The sequence below is a fragment of the Plectropomus leopardus genome, chromosome 15 (genome assembly GCF_008729295.1).
Source record: "Plectropomus leopardus isolate mb chromosome 15, YSFRI_Pleo_2.0, whole genome shotgun sequence".
Taxonomy (NCBI): domain Eukaryota; kingdom Metazoa; phylum Chordata; class Actinopteri; order Perciformes; family Serranidae; genus Plectropomus; species Plectropomus leopardus.
Window position 1 is genome coordinate 26,153,859 of NC_056477.1, and position 21,126 is coordinate 26,174,984.

Genomic DNA, 21,126 nt, shown 5'->3' on the forward strand with positions numbered 1-21,126 from the left:
GCGTCTTAAAATATGAATGAGGATAGTGATAAAGGGATAATATCTACATTTGCATTTCTAGTAGTGGTGAAATAGCAAAAACAAAAACAACAATAAAACAAAAAATGATCCAAGTTTCAGATAGACCGTATTCATGGTAAATAAGCCACAATAAAGAAACAGCACCAATAAGTCAGTCAATGCTTGTCCACACAGTCCCATTCTTATTTTAGAACATTTTAAGGCTTGTGTCATGGGTGTTCCTCAAATAAATTGATAGTGTTGCTTCCTGAAAGTCAAAATTTTGAATAATTGGGAGAACTCTGATGATTAATGATTCTTAAAGTCGACCGGTCGTCTTTGTTTTGTTTTTTTTTTTTGTCAGTCAGTGTGTGGTGTTCGTTCTGGGATGTTTTTGGGTCTCCAGTCGTAGCTGCAGAGTGAGCATTCCTTCTTTTTGCACTGCACTCTGGTACAGGCAGCTACATGGATCCAGATCCAAGGTGATTCTGTGTGAGATAAAGGCAGCCGTAGAGCTGAGGAAGAGAGGCTTTGCCCAGTTAACATTATCGTTTGCCCTCAGCTTAGAGGTGTTAAATTTACAGCTCACAGCGACTTAACAGGATACAGTCTCAGGCTTTTAATTCATATCAGCAAAAAAAATGTTGCACGTTACTGATCTGTTGGTAACGTATTTAGCATGTATTAGTACGGAGGGCTAACTTAGCTTGTTTACTGTTGACCTGAATTTCCCTCCTGTGGCTTGTGTTCTAAATTAGCCACTGGCAACTTAGATAGCTGAGTTGCACACAACACCAACGGCTGGAGTCGAGCTGAGACGAACAAGTTCATGCTGCTGCAGTTTTTCTCTGCAACCTTCTGTAACGGTTCTGTCTTGTTGAGCTTGACTTACAATTGCAGTTCTGGTTGTATGATAGCACCTGTGGTTTCTGTGGTTACAGCAAGCACGGTTTGAAAGGCTGTTGTTAAAAAATGCCTACCATAAATAGCATCAAAAACAGATCTTGAGTGTACATTTTAAGTTTCCTACATTATGTCAACAGTTATTAATAAGATTGATGGATATATCCATAATATATAGGCCCTTAGGTGGAAAAGGTAAACTAAGAGAGCAGAATAAACAGGAAACAGCAAGGAAGAGAGATATAAATAACTCGAACAGACATGGCTAACACGATTACGGGCCAGTGTCTCCATCCACACAAGTCTGGGGAGAAGTCCAGGTGAGTGATGGATGTAGAAATAAACTGGCATGACTGCTCAGGGAGAAAATCAGTAGTTTCTTTCTGTTGGCAATGAAACATCCAATAAAATTTTGATAGTTGACGTGTGCATCCTGGATCTATACCCTCTATTGATCTTCTGGCACCAGCAGTTCAAGTTCATTTTAATTTGGTGAGTAACCTTAGCAACAAGGTACAGCATATGAATTACACGCGCCACTAGTTGTTTATGAATAGAGGTTCATCACATTAACAAGGCACACAAACAGGGGAGGAAAAAAAACCCCAGCCAGATCAAGCCCTAATGGCTGCTTTAATTTTCCAGCAGTATGACTCTTTTGTGTCATCATAAAAGCCGTCCAGCAGATGAAGATCAAAAAAACACTCTCAGGGTAATTAATGCACATGCAAGGAAACTCAAAGACGGTAACACATGACAGTCCACCCGCAGGGATTGTCGACTCACCACTGGAACTGAATACAGAGTTGCACTGGTACACCCTCTCTGCGCATCCCCCCCGTCCTTGTCCAATTATCAGTTGAGATCCATAGCTGAAATGGTCATGCCTGTAAAGACAATGAGCTCTGTAGTCTTCATGAATATTCATGAAATGCTCTGTTTAGAGAGACCGCAATTAGGCTGTATTAGCACTCTAGTGTACAAGGAGAAAATGATGATGATGGCTGCTCAGTGATAATAGTGATTTAAGTAAACAGATTCATCAGATGTGGCCTTCAGCGCGCTGCAGAGGCACTCTGCTTTTGTGACGGTTTGAAGTTGAAGACAGCAAACATTTGCTCTTTGTTATCGAGGAAACCATAGCTTTATACAAATCTCTCAAGTAAAAAGGGGAACACCGTGTTTTAATGTGGCAGTAGTTATGTTTTTGTCATAAACAAGTAATGCAGCGGTGGAAAGTGAGCATTACACTTACTGACGAGGCTCAGATGCTTCCTCTTTGTTAGCTCAGCTAAATTTGTACCAAATGTTTAGCTCTTCCATCTATTTTGCAAGCCTTGGTTGTGTTTTTTTGGGTGGGGTTGGGAAAGTTGTGGCATGTGGCTGCGAGTCACTCATTAGGATGCGGAAATCAACTCGCCAGTCTGTAAATTCTCGTTGAGTAAGAACTGGTGTGTCGGTGGGAATGTATAACCCCTTCTCATTCCCAAGGTGTCAAACACCACTGCTTTGACAGAGCTTTTGGCGTATGATCTTGATGCCCAAAGCCACCGTAGACGTTTGACAGCACGACATTGGTTGCCATGTGCTTGTGTTATATACACAACCACATGCAGCGTCATCCCACCATGTGCTTGACATCATGGAAGCGGTATTCAGGAATGTAAATAGCGAACGCAGAACGATACCTCGAGCGTAACGTAGACGCAGAAGTCCACTGCAGAGTGGCAGTATTTCATGATTTGGGATGAGTAAGTTTTGGAACCTGAGGTGGTGTCAGTCACTGCCCCTGTTGCGGGAGGAGCAACCATGTGGCGTGTTGTTGCAGGCAGGATGTGTGAAAAGTTAACTCAGACAGACACCATAGATTACCAGCATTACCAGAATTCCACACGACAAATAAATGATTCTTCGGTGTTCAGCAAATACCCTGTTGTATGTGCAAGAAGCACCTCCAAGGGCACGGCCTTAAAACTTAATTGAAATGAAGCATGCTGCTAACATAAGATGATTTAAGACACCATATTCTCTTTATCGCCATCCAAGGCACATGCAGCGTACCCTGCGCTGATCAAAAGAACATGTGAGTCTTTTCCCCCGATCTGGTAATGAAAGCCCCATCAATAAAGATCAAAGAAGATCAGTGCAAGGTCAAGATCAAGATATCCCATAACTGGCGCTCAGTCCCCGTGGTAGCTTGAGAAATGATATGCCAGTTGCAAGATGTCTTGGATTTACAACAAGTGGTATTGTACTTTATGTCTCCCTGCATCTTTCGATTAGATGCTCGATATCAAAGACTCGAGTGTGTCCCAGCAGCAGCACGACTACTACAAACCGTGAAATATGACTTACTACTGCAATAAAATATTCAGTAATCACGCGGGAGAAAAGGCTGCTGTAAAGCAAACAGTTTTCTTGCAGAACAGTTCTTACTATGATCCTGTGGCGCTGTGTAGTGTCACATGCACACTGAAGTGTCACATGCACTCTGTCTCTGATCCCTCTGCCAGTGTCTGTGTAGAAACACTAAACTATCGCCACGAGAACTTGAGCAAAGTACGTTGCTCTCATCATATCCAGCATCGCCCACTGCTGATGCCATAAAGCTGCCAAGCGTAGTGGTTATGTGCACTGTGTATGCAAATGGAAACCTGTCAGCAAAATCTGAGAAATAGCTTGTACACAGGCTGATAACATAGCACAGAGGCAGACAGCATCAGATTGGATTAGAAGCAGAGGCGTATTCTCCAAAGACAGAACAGGAAGGGATCGATGCTAGGAGGTTTTTTGATCCCAGTCCAATGGGCTTATCCACACAGGGTGCATTCACTCAGTGTGATGCGATGGCTCAGTCATACTCTAAATGTACTCTGCATTAACATTTCAGAGTTCAATTTCTGTGTCAAACTACTTTACATTTAGAGAGAATCGCTCCTTACTTAAATATTAATAAATAATTTACACTCTGCCGATATTTCAATATTCAGATAGTCATTTTATCCTTATTGAAATAATGATTCATTCAGTGCCAGTTATGCTGGGCTTTGTGCAAACTGCGCATCCATCTACCACATTACTGGTTAGAAAATAGTACAAAAGCACTGTGACAGAGCAAGCAGTCAATAATCTAAACACAGAGCACCTCAGTGTTAGCCTTGTTTATGTTGCTGGCGTAGTGTACAGTGTTTTTGCACCTCAGTGATAACCTTTATTGTTTATATTCGGTTTATTTGCACTCTGTTTGCCCTTTTTCTCACGTTGTACTGCAACTGCACGACAATGTCCCCCATACAGTGAATTATGATTTTTTTATCTTCTTTTTTTATTCTCTTTTTATTTATTTTTTTACTTATATCTAAATGAACTCTTTGTCAGCTCCTTTACAAAAATTTCAGGTGGGTGGCTCATTGATGGAGATAAAGTAAAGGAAAGTAGATGTTGCTGAACAAAGTGAATCAGTGCATAAAATGAAAAAATTGTGGTCCGTGGAAGCAAATATTTGCTCCTATAAGATACAGCACCATATTAACTCAACAGGTTCATGTGGCGAACATGTTAACAAACAAATTACTCATGCATTTGGTAGAGACAGGGCATTTATTAAAACACAATGATTGCATGTTTTAGCCCTAAATCTGTGCAGATGATATTAGGAATATCTGGCTTTGGTGTAATATCAGAGTTTCAACACCAGGCACTTGTTGAATTTGGTTCTCCAAAAGGACGCTTTATGAACTATTGCATCAGGAGCAGCATTTATTATGTGGACCCGTGGGAGCTTACGCATCTGGAAAGCGTCTTTTTAAACTGTGAAATGTTCTGCTCAGTACATTCTGTAGCTCTGGCACAATTTTTGAGAAATGTGACTGTTTCTCATAAGAAATACTTGTTTATGTTATGCGTTCATGTGAAAAAACCTTACCAGATTTTTCAGCTCTCATAAATGCTTTATTAATTATTGGGCTGTGCTTTTTAATTTTTTGATTTTTTTAAAACAAAGTGATCCATGGGATTAAGGTTTTTTTTTTTTTTAATGAAATCAACTTTCTTGATTAAATAAATAAATGCAATGAGTGAATAAATGCAATTAATGGTGCTGTTAAATTGCAGCTACACCACCCTGTTAATGCCACCTAATCTGCCCTTTTAAATGAATTTTGACTTTTGGACAATTTTACCCCAGCCACCACTGCAATCGAAATCTGCAAATGGTATAATACAAATAACATTAGTGTTGCATAATCTTTATATGCGACTATTCAGAAATATTAATATAATATAATATAATCAGAAACATTTATTACCATTCAAAAGTTAATCATTTTGTGCGAACAAGATAACAACTTGGTCCCATAAGATACTTCACTTGTGAGCACAAAAATAAATAAACAATGCGAAATATCCCCTTTAGGAACATAAGAGGCTCTGTACATTTTCAATTTCGATTTAGAGTTTAAATGTCAATGTGATTATGGAAGTTTTGAAGCTTGAACAAGTCGGTGCAGCACTATTAATCAGACTCTAATACAGAGCTTGTGACTGAAAGCTATGCAGTCTGCAGAAGTGGCATCTGCAGCACTACTAAATGAGATATTTATATGTAAATATTTGAATAGAGCCTTAATCATTTGAAGTGAACTTTTTATACTGACCACTACTCAAAGTAAGGATACATAAAGAGTAATTTAAATGCTTGAAATATGCATTTTCAGTGTTTACTAATCCTCAAGCATAGACAGGTTAATCCCACACAGGTAGGTGTGACTGGATCGGTCAGTCATGTTTTTAAATGGAAGCATTTTTACATATAATAGTGACAGCACATCAATCTTTAGCTTCCCCAAAACAGCCCTCTCAGCACAACCCTCGAGTCGTGAAAGGAATGAGCACGCTGAACCATGGCTCCATCGTATTAAGTGGTATCTCAAAGATCAATGTGCTCGAGCTTCACTGACATCAAAGGTATTAGGTTGCCCCCCCATTAGGATAGTGCTTTGCCTCCTTCGCATGCCTTGGTAGCTTCCTAGCTCAGCTTTATGCATCAATTTCAGGTAGCAGTAGAGCAGTATCATTGGTCCACTTTATTGATCACGTGTGTGATTCTCTTCCAGCTAGGTATAGCCTCTTTGGGGAGCCCAGGGTAAAATTAGAGGCGGCATACCGGAGAATGAGATGTAGTGGTTGGTGTTTTGATTTTCTGAGGAATTCATCAATACTTAATCTTCTGCTCTCTGAGTGGTTTTAATTTAAACCCAATTGAAGTTCAGATATTTTCTCTACAAGAGGACTGCGGTGTGGCCTCGACTGTCAAGTTTTTGAGGGAGAATGATGAATCTCAACACTCTAAAAGCTTCAAAATAAATATGAGGATACTACTTCAGATGTCTACCCATCCATTAAAATGACACTCATTAGCTTGAGATGAAACTACAGTAATAACTGAAAACCAAGGCGACATATGAATGTGTCTTTTCTGCGTTCCATCAAATTGCAGCTGCTGAGTTGTGTAAACACCTCACAACACCAAAAAATAGTGAGTCCATGTAACTTTTCTCCAGCAAGTGGCATTGCATAAATAACATAAACTCTCAACCTTGAAGCGGCGAGCATCTGTTTGTAGTGAATCATATCACAGCTTTCTAAACTACAGGTACTCGTATGAACTCATAATTCATCAGCGTCTGCGCTCTTGATGAATTGCCATCCCTCCTCCCCTCATACGACCCTCTTTGTGCCGCGAGCAGCGACTGTGATGGTGATTAATAAAGAACGTCTCATGAAAATTGCATTATCTTTGTATTCATAATTAATGCCTAAATATGACTATCGAAACTTTGTGCCACGTACTAAATTTGTATTCATTTTCATTAGTTTATTGTCATTATTTTGTGTGTGTGCCAACATGTCTTGCCTTTCTGTGTTGTCCCAGCTGTTAATTGCAGTCTTTTATTTTAGTATGTTCCAATAATGACTCCAGCCCATAATGCTGCAATTGTTTCTCATCTTTGACGGATCGATGCCACCTGTCCATTGACTGCTGATGCATGAGATGGAGATTTGTTAAGTCTTTCTTTCTAAAAGTTACCCTGTTGAGGAGCATTGCTTTGAAAGGTTGTCTCCCCAGACCTTTCTGCAATTCAGTATTTCCAGGGTACAATTAGCAAAGTTAATGATCTCGATGCATAATGTATTCTTCGCGGTCTTGAAGGTGCCCTCCACAGGGTTCACTTTGTCCAGCCTCCCCTCAGCTCTCCTTTATCATCCGCATTACAATTCATTGTATTATTATTACCATATACTTAGGGCTGAGGAATGTATTATTTATATTGATTTTGTGACATGAGACTAAATATTGTCAGTGTTGTCTTTTCCTGGTTTCAAAAGCTGCATTACGGGAAAGTGATGTCATTTTCTGAATGTACCAGACTGTTCGTTCTGTTATTTGCCCCAATCCTCTTAGTTTTTATATCCACGTTACTGATTATTGTGTAAATATTTTGTGAAAGCACCAATAATCAACCCTACAACACTGTCATTGATATCAAGACATTTGGTGAAAAAATATCAGAATATTTGATTTTCTCCATATCTCTAAGCCCTACTTTTTCTGTTTATCTGTATCTGTTTCTTCAATGGCTTACCTTACTTATCTGATAGCCTTCTTATAGTGTAGCGTATGGTATCGTAGCATATCGCATTGCATTATATCGCATCATATTTCATTGCTGTTTTTTGTATCGCCTAGTATCATATTGTATCGCATGACACCACATCGTAACGCACTGCATCATATCGTATCACCGAGTGTTGTATCGCATAGTATCAGATTACATTGCAATATATTGCAAGGCACAGCACTGCATCGCATGGTATCATAGAGTATCCTATTGCATCACATGCCATCGCATCGTATCATATCGTATCATATCGCATAGTGTCGTATCACATAATATCATATCACATAGTAATGTATTACATTGCATTGTATTGCCTGGTATCGCATTACTTCGCATCGTATTGCATCCATCCTCAGCCCACAGTCGTGCTGAGGCTAGACGTTGATCTTTAAATGACAGTGTATTAATCAAAAAAATGGTATTCAATAAATGTATTTATTTAAGTAATTTATCTGGGGAAATGCCAAACATTTATAGATTGAAGGGTAAATCATAAAAATATTTACAGATCTTTTGATTATGAAGATGACAGCTCTATCTCTCCCGAGCATTGTGCTGCAAAGCTGTCTCTCATACTCACCCGAAGCAGCCCTCACACAATGTTGTTATAATGCAGTTTGTCATAGTGAGGTGCTGGAAACTCTGCCAGTAGTCAAAGGGGGAGTTGAGGGCAGGCTGACACATGATTAGAAGACATATCTCGATTGAAATATGTGGAAATGGGATTACAGAAAGGGGATAAAGACTCATCCCGCTTTGCAGCTCAAAGATTAGATGAAAAGAGTGTTAAGACTTCTTTTAGTGAGAGCTAAATTGTAACTTTGGTTTAATCAGAGACTTTAAGTGCATGAGCACACACACACACACACACACAACCACACACAGACCTCAGACCCTCTCAGCCTCACTCTGTCCATGCCCCTTGACATGGGCTTTGTGCCAAAATCAGCTCCTCCACTGAAGCCAATCACCCATGGAGGACCCCTGTGGAGCCTACTCAGCATATCATACTGGTGTGTCAGCAGCTTCCAGCCCCGAGAGGGAAAGATGTGGTCGTTCTCCCACTGTCTCCATGGTAGATCAAATTCACTCACACTACACGCTGCACTTGTCTGAAGGGTTCGGCCGTAGTCTTTTGTGCAGCATCCACTGAAACCTGAGAGTGGCTGATGGAGCCAACTTAGAGTCTGCACTATGGACACCTTCTTTTCTACCCATCTCACTCACCACTATCATGCTGGTTTGTGTAAGTACCACTTGACAGTGACACGAATTACAAAAACCATCAGCAGTGTGTGTTCACTGTAGTTTATGGAGTGGATGCTCCGTGTCCTGAAGTCATTTGGTTGAACACCTGCGTAGAAGTCATCCACTTGAAGCTGGGAAAGACAAGTGCTCATTGATACACAATATATGCTCTAAGGCACATAGGATGTGTTAATAGAGCCCATAGGTAAAGAGAAATACCTTGAGCTCTCACATGATAACCGTCAGGGCTGCTGCTGAACAATAAACCATTTGTGCCACTGTGAACCCATTAATCGACTGAACTACGAGCACTTAACCTCTGCTGCTTGACTTCACCGGTCAGCCAGTGCAAAGATACTCTACATTGTGATTTAAGTGTAAAGCATTACATGAAAAACCTGCACTGCCTCCCAAATACGTAATTCTTCTGCCCAGCATGTGGGAGCCAGCCTGGCACATGGAGGGAGAGCCTCTGATGCTGAAGCGATGGTTACAGGAAACATGTCCGCTCTAATTATCCCTTTAGTATGGAACAAGGCCCAAATCTTTTTTTACCCCTGAATCTAAAGAGCAGCGTCTTTCACCAGGCCAGACTAAGTGAAGGGGCTTTTGTTTTGCTTACCATTACCTGATGAGTCATACTTCGAGGAAGCGCTGTGATACTGGGGACATCGATCGATGGGTTAAATGAAAAAGTTGAGGTTGATGCTTAATTGTGTGTCTTTCATGAATCATTTTTCAAGTCTTTGATGGTCAATATATTTGGTTTCCCTTTTTTAATTTACACGCAGGCCTAGATTCATACCATCTGACACTTATCTACTGTGACTCAGTGTGAAGGTCCTCATATTGAAATCGCTTTCAGGATTTACTCAAGTGTCTGTAAAAAGTACTGACCCACCTGTGGAGAAACTGCCTCTAAAGTGCTGAACCCAATCAGATATGTAACCTTTGCAAAATTCTATGAATATTATATATAGAGCCTGTTTATGTGCTTGTTGATACTGCTTTCATTTTTTTATGCAGTCTTACTGAGTATTAGAGTATAATGTTGCTACACTTGCAATATATATCAACAAGCTTAAACTCCAAAATCCAGTGCAGAAATCCCATTGTTTTTTTGTCAAGGGAAACAGAGCAACACTAACTTATTGGCTGGCCTACCAAAAAAAAATCCCTGCAGCACTGTATACAGTAAAATGAGAGACCACAGGGTATATATTTCTGTATTTTCAAGATGATAGACTGAGTGTTTGTCCTTAGATTTCGGTCTGGAGGTGTAGTTAATATTTGCTTGTATGTAGGATGTTGGGTAAACTGAGATTTTACAGATGAAAGGCTGTAAACTTTGATCAGACTCATGACATCAGCAGCTTATTTGGCTGTAAATGCAACAACTCACACAGCTCATTAGTTGTATTATTAGCCCAGACTTTTCGGTCTTGTTACTGCTGACTTTGCACACTTCGCTGCTGGTTTTTTCGCCAGGACATCCCGTCATCTTATCTGAAAGAGGACCTATGAACCCACACTGCTGTACATACAATTTCCTTCACATCTCTCTTCATCCCTTTTAATACCTCATGGATAGTTGTGTTCATGGTACAGTGCCTGTGTGTGTGTGCATGTGTGTGTGTATGTGTGTCGGCACCATGGTGCAGTCAGAGCCATGCCATATGAGAGGATTAACCATGTACAAAAGACTGATCAGGGAGAATCCACACTGGATTAGTCTATCTTCCAGACAAAACATGAAAACCACACCTTGTTTCTTTTGTGTGGAAGTAAAAAGCATTGTGGGGTTTACCTCCTCGCTCAGCCCGGGGGGGACACAGGTCAGCTGGCAGTGGGTCTGCCTCGAGGAGCCCAGCATGTGCTGTCGTCTCTCATGATCACCCCTTGTCTACACGGACAGGGGGCCGAGCAGATCAGGATGTGAGCTTCAGAAGCTGACTGACTTTTAAGGAGTAGCTGCATGAGTAAGCGCCCTGCCCGCTGTGCTCACATCTGCCTGCAGCACTGCTACAAACACACACATACAGAGCAGAGGCAAGTTTCAATCAGTAACATGGATGACCAGGAGGAGGCTGGCCAGTGGTAGCCCACCAGCTCATCAGTCCACATTTGTTCGTGCAGTACATAGTAACATTGTGACTGATTTCTCTGGCTTAAATCAGTGCCAATGCACAAAAAATCTTTTATAACACAAGTCAGCCCATCTAGGCTTTTTTGAGGATTGTTGCGGTCTTAAGTTCCTGATTTCATGGCAGCTTTTTGGAAAAAATTGCGATGCATGTTGCAATTTTTTAATGTGTTATTATGCCCTAGCAGCGGCAATAGCCATGAGATGAGGAATCATGTTTTACGGTTGTCCCTCTGAAGGTTTGTACGTCCTCTTCTTGGAAAGGTGATATCTCAAGAAAAGCTTGAGGGAATATCTTCAGATTCGACAAGAACGTTCACATGGACATGAGGATGAACTGATAAGATTTTGGTGGTCATAAGTCAAAGTCACTGTGACTTTTGATTATTCTCTTGAAGGCGATATCTCAAAAGTTTCAAATATGGCACAAACGTTTACATGGAATTCAAGAGAAAATGTTATATTTTGGTGGTCAAAGGTGTTAGGTGGCTTCTGTCTCATTCTCATAAATGCAATATATCTCAAGAACACCTCAAAGGAGTTTCTTCAAACGTTCACTTTTAGACTGCCAGCTAATAGCTGATTTATTTAATAGTTAGTAGTGTCTGTTGGAATCTCTGTGTGAAACTTTTGCAGATTTCATAACATAATTTTAGACATATAACCCTAAAGACTTTGACCCAGAGCATTCAGAATTATCAGGCAGTCCGTCCTGTGGTCCTGTCAAGCTAATGTTAGCTGTAGCTTAAGCAGATGTCGTCAGCGTGACTTACCACCCATTAGTGTCCATCTATGTAACTGCTATAAATAAAGCCACTAAAAAGAAGATACACTGTGCAATTATATCTTGTTTTTTCTATACACAGCTAGAAATACAGGGCTGTGTTGTTTTTTTTATATTAGAAAATACTCACATTATAAAGTGTAATTGCATTTTCAGGCGAAAAAAAGTTGGACATTTTCCTAAAACTGCTCAGCCCTAGCTCTCTTAGAGCGTCTCAACAAAAATAAAAGATTATATAATCTGTTGCATTACATTATACATGAGTTTCTTTTTCCTCTTTACAAGGCTTTTCTCCTCCAGCCAACCCTCCTTCCTCTCAGGACTGAGTTAAAACTCTGCACCACACACAGGACAACTCTATCAATCAGCAGAACACACATCCACTGAAGAAGGCAATGAGCCAAGACATCTAACTGTGCCATTACACATATTGATATAACAAAATAAAATAAGATGAACGATTGCAGTGCAGTGAGCTGGGTGTTTTTCTGAAATGAGACTCCTTTGTCTTCGCCTCCACTCTGATGTTCCAGCTAGATAAACTGGAAATCCAAATTCAAGATTTTCATTTGGAGATTATGGGCCTTTAAAAAAAAAAAAATAAAAAAAAAAATAAATAAAAATCTTCTTGTACATTTGCACAAATTAAAGCATACAATCGCTGATCTTGATAAAAGTTTTCATCGCTTTGTTAAAAGTGCCCAATTTTCTGTGACACGGCTATAACAAATTCTAATCATTTTCCGCGCACTGAATGTTTCATGTGCCGTGTGTTTTAAGTTCTGATGTTATGATAAGACTGGGTGTGGAAAGTTTTTACTTCATGAATGCCATTAGTTCAACAGAGTCTACATAAACTCATCAGAAGACAGAACTGTGCAGCAAGCATGAACAGAAAAAAAAACAAAACTTTGCAGGATGTATTTATTTTGCAACTCCCCTGCTAATACACGGTACTGTCTGAAGCTAAACGGTTAAGATCTTGCAGGACCACACAATTTTCATGTTGCAACTGTTGTGCTCTGATTCATAGTGCCATTGCTTTTCAATTTTCCAGACCTTTCATCATTGAAGTAGCAGTGTTTCTCCCTCCCGTGGTGTTCAGATGAGCTGGTTGTCACATGGAAAATGTCCTTTACATTATATTGATTCCAATGCTTTGACATAAATTTGCTGATTTTCTGCTTGACACATATGGACGAGCAGTGAAGGACTCGTGGTGCTTTTAAGCCATGTTAGTGACAATGTCAGTCGATGCACCACATTGGTCCAGACAGATTGCCATGACATTTATACAGACCTTCAAAGAGGATAAATGCTCTTGACTTTGTTGATCCTCTGACTTTCCCTCTAGCGTCACCATGAGGGTCTCAACTGTGGTGTATAGAGCTAAATGTGTCAGCGTCTATTGGAAGGTTTGCCTTGACATTTTGTTCAGACTTTCATGTTCCCCTGAGGATGAATTTTATAACTTTACTTATCCTTTTGCTTTTCATATAGCATCATCGTCAGGCATTCATTTTACCGTGACCTTCCAATACTTTGGTCACTGATCAAAACCAAAATTCATGTCATACCTTTTAGCTTCAGCTATACTTTATGTTTAATTCCAAAATGTCATGGATATTAGTAAAAATACCATTACAACTGCATGAAAGCATTTTCATTGTGTCTGATTACTTTACTGATGGCCCTTAGGCTTGTTTGTGGTGAAGACTTTTTCTTACTTTCTCCTATTAAGTGCTGACAACCGCAAAAAGGTGCCGATAGCTCATGCAGGAGAAATCACAACAAACTTATCGCATCTATTCATGTAAACACCATCAATTTTCCAGTTTCATTCAGAAAATTGTATAAAATGGGACTGCCCTTTGTAAGGAGGGTGAGGGTAAAAATATAGACTGGGAATGGGCCTTGGTCTTATCATTTTGGAGTATGCAGAGGGAACGTCACAGACGATGTTCTTGACTGGCCAAATTAGTCAGCCTTCAAAGTGAGCAGGAAGTGAACATGCTTGCAGTACAGTCCTGGCAGAGCACCGCCAAGGCTTTGTCTGCTGATGTGTGTGGGATGCAGACTTCAGACAGTTATTGATTGCAAAGGATTTGCAAGTAACCATTATACGTGATGATTTTGTGTCCAATTACGTCCTTTGCCATAAAAAAAGGGGGGGGGGGGGGCTGCGTAAACAAAAGAATGCAATTCTTCCACTGTTCATCAGTGTGGATCCTCAATCCATGCTTACAGTCAGCACTTTAACCTTACAGTTATTTTAAATCAAATGTGTTGGGCTGCCAAAACAACAGCAAAGGTTTCAGTGTGCTAATGCCTAATTGTTGTACATGTCCTGTTCCCTGTTTTGTAGCTTAACTCATGCTGACAGATTTCTTCTCTCTCTTCTTCTTCACAGTGAATTTTGACCACTTCCAGATTTTGCGGGCCATCGGGAAAGGGAGCTTTGGAAAGGTAATGTAACATTTTTCATTCAGTGGATGTGTGTGTGCTCTCTACCGTCACTCACCCCGCACAGTCATTATCTCTGCTGAAGAATCAGAGAGGGCCAGGCAGAACGGGCTCTGAGAGATTACACTGTAGCTCTCCTGATATTATGGTGCTTAAAAAGATAAATAATGTTTCTGTTTTAATAGTAGTTATAAATACGGCTTATGTAGTTCTTTCTGTAAAGTCATTTAGAGGAGCGGCAATTCACTTTTCATCTCAAGCCAGCCGACCTGTTGGGATTTTTGACCCCACGTCTCCGTTTAATTACAGCGCAGCATAATAATGTGGCTGCACTTGTCATCATGCTCAACGGTTGGGCCGAATACAACAGAGAGGGAAACTTGACATGTCTATTTGTGTGTGTGTGTGTGTGTGTGTGTGTGTGTGTGTGTGCACTGCATATTGTGAAACCAAATTACAGCAAGTCTTTTCAACCTTGTCTCAGGTGCCAATATCGCCATTGGTGGCCATTGTTGATAAAACAGACATTTTGGATTAACTTTTGGGCCATTTGTTTGTGGAAGAATTCCTTTGTGTTTGTGTTGAATGCCTGTGTGAGACTTCAATAATGAATTCAGGGGCGTAGCGGGTGTGTGTCGACACACAGCTAGGCTCCAGAGATTGGAATAGTTTATCTTCGTTTTGAATCCCAAATATCACGGCTAATATTTGTTCATTATACTCATGTCTGTGCACGCCTCTGCAAATTCCTTCTGCTTTGCTCTTCTCAAAACACAATCTTTTTTACAAAAAACATGTCCCTGTGTTATATGGGAAGTCATTGCCCAATGCTGAATACATTACCATGTGAATTTATGTTAATTTTTACTTATTGCTTTGTTCCCTCAAGCTGCTGCCACTTTCCTTATGATACTGAAGGAAATCTGCAGTAAGCCGGGAAATTCGCTACATGCAGGCTTTAGAGACTGAAGCAGGGCAACCCAAATTTTTTGGCACATTAGATTATTTACACTACATTTGACTTATTTTGGAATAAATGCCACATGGAAATAAATGTTCATTCATGATTTTGGTTTTTAAATTCAAGCATAAAGAGCTTGAAATAAGCTCTTGTGGCTAAGAAGCGTCATGGATGTGACAACAAAATTTAAATGGAGGGGTGTTATTTCCTTTTGGACATTTTCCTTCTCTTCTGCGGCAGACAAGGGAAGCCAACTGCTTCATCCAAAGAGGCACGGTTCTTGTCTGAGAGCTGGATTCCACACTTATGCAACATTTGTAACACAGTCATGTTTGCGCATACTTTTATGGAAACACGTGCGTGCACACACAGACAAACTACACTCACTGAGTCAGGCAGATGCTCATAGAGACGTTAAGATAAAGATTGTCCTTGGTTGAGGTCATCTTGTCTGTGTTTTTTTTTTTGCCCACTGTGGCCACACTCTGTGTTCCTGCTGTTTCTGAATACTTAACAGCATGAGTCTTTATTTCTCTACTGAACACACTGAGGCCTTTGTTGGTGTGTGTCAGCAGGGATGTAGTAAAGGAGATGGGTACAAAAAAACAAAAAACAAATATTATTTAAAGATTTGCAGCAGGCTTAGATGATATCACGGTCTTCTGGTATACCATGGTTTTTAGAAATCCCAAAGGTATGTTTTTCAATAACATCATAAATATCTGTGCGCCTCTTTCTGTTAAACTCATTGTATGTAGTGCACAGGACGCACCACCAGAGCTCAGACTCCAGTCTGTACTGGTGGAACAGGCAGCTGAGCTGAAAGACACTATGACACCTAGTGGTGGAGGGAGAAGTTCCAGGACTGTAAACAGCTCGTGGCCAGCAAAATGGGGAATAATGTTTTTTACCTCTAACTTGGTCAATTAAGAATTTATTTTTGACCAAACTGGAGCTGGTGATTGTTGGAACAGTGGACTTACCAGCCAGATTACTAGCAAGAATAACCAAGACAGTTTGGATGAGTTTTATTTTGTTTTTGTTGAGGTTGAATTAAGTGTGTTTTATGATGACTTAAAATGAGGCAACTAAGCCTTATGTGAATGAGAGAAAGTTTAACTCGAAAGGTGTGCAGTTGTATTTCTCTACTTAGTAAGGAAAATTGCTATGAGAATTTTACTTTTCTTAATGTTTTGTGGGTTTCTTTTGAGTATTTATTAGTCTGAAAAGCTGAAAGTAAGTAGCTCACCACACGCTTATACTGTCATATACCGTATATTAAATTTCAGGAAGGTATGAAGGTATGAAATAGTACATACCAGCCGAGCCTAATTTCCATCAATTTCTACTTTTTATAGAATGTAGCATCAGCTTGATATTAAACTATTATTTACTCAATGAGATTGGGCTTTAATGATCAACATTAGTCTAAAATTGTGTGTAAAAAATATTAAACAAAATCACAACATAGAGACGTTGGCGAGTGTGTTTGAGAGATATATAAAGAGTGAAGGAGGTGTTTACCTCACACTGTAGCACTGTGAAACATGATCTGTATCTTCCGCCTTGTGTAGGTGCTCCGAGAAAATGGGCTCTTTGGTGTGCAGCCAGTCAATGTGTGCACGCATGCAGTTGTGAATGTGAAAGAATGTGTGTTGTGGGGCTCGTTCTTGCACAGTGGGGACTCGTGAGGTAGGCTGGAGCTGAGAAAGAAGAGGCTGTCAGAGGGGAAGCGGAGGAAAACCTCCTCCAAAAGCCATCTGCAAACATGGCTGACACTAGTTTTACTCTGCTGTTCATCTCTCCTTTCTTTTTCTCTTCATATCTCTCCTTTTTGATATACGTGCAGTATTAGGGTATGTATCTTTCTCTGCGACTCCCCTGGCTCTCGCTCTTTCAACACAAGAGCTTCTCTCTATGTCCCCTGTCAGCAAGACTTTTAAAATCTCACCGTCGCTACAGCTCAAAGTAGAAGACATTTTTTGTCCCAGACTGTTGTCATATTAACATGGGGATGCACAAGTATACAAAGTAATAAGGTCCCTTGTTACACTGTGCGATTTTGGGCTGTCCCAGAGAAAAGCTGATGGTTTTTTGGGATTTGTGTGAAACTTTTAAGTGGAGATGAAATAAAAAAAAATACCACTTTAACCCTTTTAGATCACATTTCCAATCATATTGTGCACCTATTTTACAAATATGCAAACTTTTTTAAACAAAAATCAGCTTTGTATTCTTATATCAAAATCCAATCATGTTTTCTCTTTTAAAAGCTAAATATGATATGTGATTATTGTTTTAAATCACTCTGTTGGCTCTGTGCAAACATGACTGATGACTCACAGCTGTCTGTGATTATAGAATATTGCAACCAAAACATTTTTAGACCCGTCTCAGTGTGACATACAATGAACTTGTGAGATCATTGTTATCACACGGTGTCCATGCGCATTTCGACAAATAGTACTGATTACGAGATTATTCCAGTTGAAGAGTTTCCCCCAGTTTCCGCTCCCCATTGCATCCAGCTCATCCCCCTGTATCAGAGCTCCAACTACAAGTGCATCTTGTTTTCAGCTGTCATGAAATCAAATATGTTCGAAAAGTGTGGGAGCGACGGAGACAGCTCATGTCAAGGTCCAGACATGTCTCGGAACCACTCAAGCTAGATGGCCTGTTGACAGCCAAGGGAGAGGATTTGGTTTCAGACTCAAGGATTTATGTCTGAGAAATCAGAACTCCATCCAGAAAAGGCAAATCACGGTGAAAGTTGCGTTGTCTGCGCCAGGCTTTCGCAGCGAATCTCATTCTCTTTTTGCCCTTGTGTTGGGGCAAATCTTTCCTTCCGTTCCTTGTTCTATGATATATCAGCACAGGTACTCCCCCCCCCCCACTCTCGTCTTTAAATAAATCAGGCCTAGTTTCTCTCTCTAACCCCCACTGTTCTCTCGCAATTCATTTCAAGAGTGTTTTATGGGCTCGGCAGTAAAGAAATCTGTGTTGGCAAAGCAATATAGTATTATTAAGAATAAAATATGGCATTAATATTGTTTGGATTCCCACTCTAAGCGCGCTCTCTCTTTACTTCTCTCTATAATGTTCCGGAGCATCTGTCCTCTACCACGTGGGGGTGAAGAGTGATGGTAGCTGGGTGTGATTATTTCCACAGCAGTGGAGGATATAGCTCATTTGTAACGTGCCTGCTAGAGGGCTGGATGGCCATATACAGCACCAGAGTCGGGATAATTGCTTGCTCCCCCGTTGCTCTCCCTCTCCTCTGCTACCTTTTTCCCCATGAGCATCACACTTTTGCACCCTGCCTTGTCACTCCATCCTGTCGATTCCGCCGCGGGGCTCATTAAGGCCTTTGCCCAGAGAGCCTGAGGAAGAGGGGTGGGGGGTTGACACTCAAGGGAGGCATGACAGTCATTGGCACTGACAGCAGTTTAGTGACAGCTCCTTAATGGCAACAGTCAGATGGGCAGGTAAACATCTAAACAGAAAGAGGAGAGGGAGGACGGAGGCGGACGGAGAGAGACAAGAAAGGTCAGAGGTAGCACTGGAGCTCAGCTGGTGGTTTCTACATCCTCATACCCTGCGCCACGCACACACTTGAGTGGAAATAAACCCTCATTAAGGGTGTGATGGAAGGAGAAGGACAGACGAACAGAGACAGGCGCTGGAAATAAGTGGTGGAGGAAGAGATGATATAGCGAGAGGAGAGTATGGAGTGAGAGGATGTGACACTCTCATCATATCACGGACGATACCAGTGTCTGTGGAAAGGTCAGGAGATGATGAAGCCTTTGTTACCTTTTTCTCTGCGTTAGCCCCGCGGGGCTCCCAGGCAGCATACTGAGAGTCCTCCCGCCAATAAAGACTGACAGTTGAGCCTCGTACTGCGCGTAAGGGCTTCTCTCTCCTCTTTAATATCCGAGCTACAGGTGCAAAGAGCTCAGATGAGAGAGTCGGTTTAGCAGAGTGCAGCTTTGCAGCACAGCCCAGCTGCAGTGTAGCCCTCGGGCAACCTTTTAGCCTAGAAATGTATGCTCTTCTTTTATACTGCAGCTCTATAGGCTTCTCAGTACAAAGCTCCACTGAAGATGGGCCCATATGGATAAAATAGCTTCAAGCTGCTTCAACACATCCTGAGAGCTTAGAAATCTTGAAAAGCACCATATTCATTTGGTTTGTTTTTGTAATTTTACCCATCTTTTTTTTTTTTTTTTGATAAAATTGGCTGGGCAAATCCAGAATCCAGAAAAAAAATAGGCCACTCGTAGGCGTTGATATTAACATTCCTGCCAACAAAAATAAAAAAGTACATGGTAGAAAATGAGAATGGCAGAAATGCTGTCAGCCAGAAAGCTGTCATGACCTCTAAAACTTTCCACCGCAGTCTGCATCTTATTTCATCATCGTCCAAGTATGTCAAAGCGTGCATAGTTACAATGAGCTACGCACCACGAGTACTGTAGCTTTTTCCCACTAATAATAAGGTTAAATTCTTCCTTGTAATATTATTATTCCAACCATTTGTCCTCAGAGAATGCCCCAGAATTTCAGTTTTCACATGTACTGTATTATTATTTAACTTTCCTCCCTGTGTTAGCCAAAAACAGGACAGAGAGTTTTGTTCCACCTCCACATTTTTTATATCTGCTCAGCTCCATGGAGAATGAATTGCAAAAGTGTGACAGCGTTTTTTTTTAGGATATGATTAAATTTCCTGATGAAATCTGATACAGCGCTATGATAAAATGACTCATTTAGCTTTGAAAGTTCCGATTAGACCCCAAGTCATTGTTTTTTCATCATCAATGGAGCTTTTTCAGGCTGGATATCAGGATATATCAGAGACTTTAAGACATGTTATAGCCTTTGAACATACTATGAATGTAGTATTAATGAATTAATTCTTTGTTTCTTGGTATGGGGGGCTGCATTTGACCAGCATTATAAAAATAACAACTGTTCAGTAGAAAGGAGTTAACTGTCTTTAGCAACCTTCTCTGAACAGCAATTGTCCAACCAAAGCTTACCAAACTAGCCTGAAGCAGTGTGCATGGGGTTGTATTAACCCTTTGAAACCTGAGCAAATTGGCTTGTTTTTTTCTTTTCTATTTTTTGACAAAAGATGGGAAAAAGACAATGAACAATGCAAAAGGAAATGACCAAGACTTTGCACAAAAAATAGTAAAAAGTACAAAAAAGATGACCTGAAAATTTGTGTAAAAAAAGAGTCAAAAGTCAGATAAGGCCAAGATCTTTCTGTAGGGCTCTCATTTTGACATGAGTCAACATAAAAAAAAAGCAAAATTCAATCAGTTGGTTGGTTTTCAACTAGTAGCTAAAGTTAGCTCCTATATCTCCTATAGCTACAGCTGATAAAATCTACATCTAGTTCAGGAAGTCATTTCAACTGGAAAAATTGACTGTTGCCAGCTACAAACAAAAAGCTGCTCTTGTCTTTCTGTGTTTGAAATCAAAGACTCAGGTAAAAAAATGGGTAAGAGTTATGAGTGGCAAATCTCCCACCCTCGACCTGTATACTGTGCAAGAACTGAAAGCTCAGCAGTAACTAATGGGGGCAGGGCCTAGCGAGTCAATCAGCTGTGAAAGCCAAAGTGCTCATACCTTTAACGGAGCAAATATGTATGCCGGGGGTTGCGGTCTGTCCCTCAGGTATATGAAGGGTGAACTGAGTGACATTCCCTTTTACAGAGAGCTCTGGGAATCAAACGTCCAAACATAAAATGGAAAGAGCTGTCAAACATCAACTAAAACACCATGTCAAATAGTTAACAAGACCAAGGATCAAGCTAGCGGGCAGCGTGTCAGTCATTTTAATGGTCAGTTTTATCCCTCACCAATTCCTACTTTGCTTTGATTTTGAAAGAGAACATGATACATTATGCAGTATCAGTGTCTCACCATCATGGTG

The 21,126-nt window shown here is 40.6% G+C and overlaps 1 protein-coding gene across 1 annotated transcript in view; it reads left to right on the forward strand.

Annotated features, from left to right (window-relative positions):
* The window catches only part of LOC121954685 (serine/threonine-protein kinase 32C-like), a 92,572-nt gene that overhangs the window by 15,095 nt on the left and 56,351 nt on the right, over window positions 1–21,126 (forward strand). Inside the window, 1 exon segment of the mRNA XM_042502350.1 lies at window positions 14,169–14,224. Coding sequence (XP_042358284.1) covers window positions 14,169–14,224 — 56 coding nt within the window.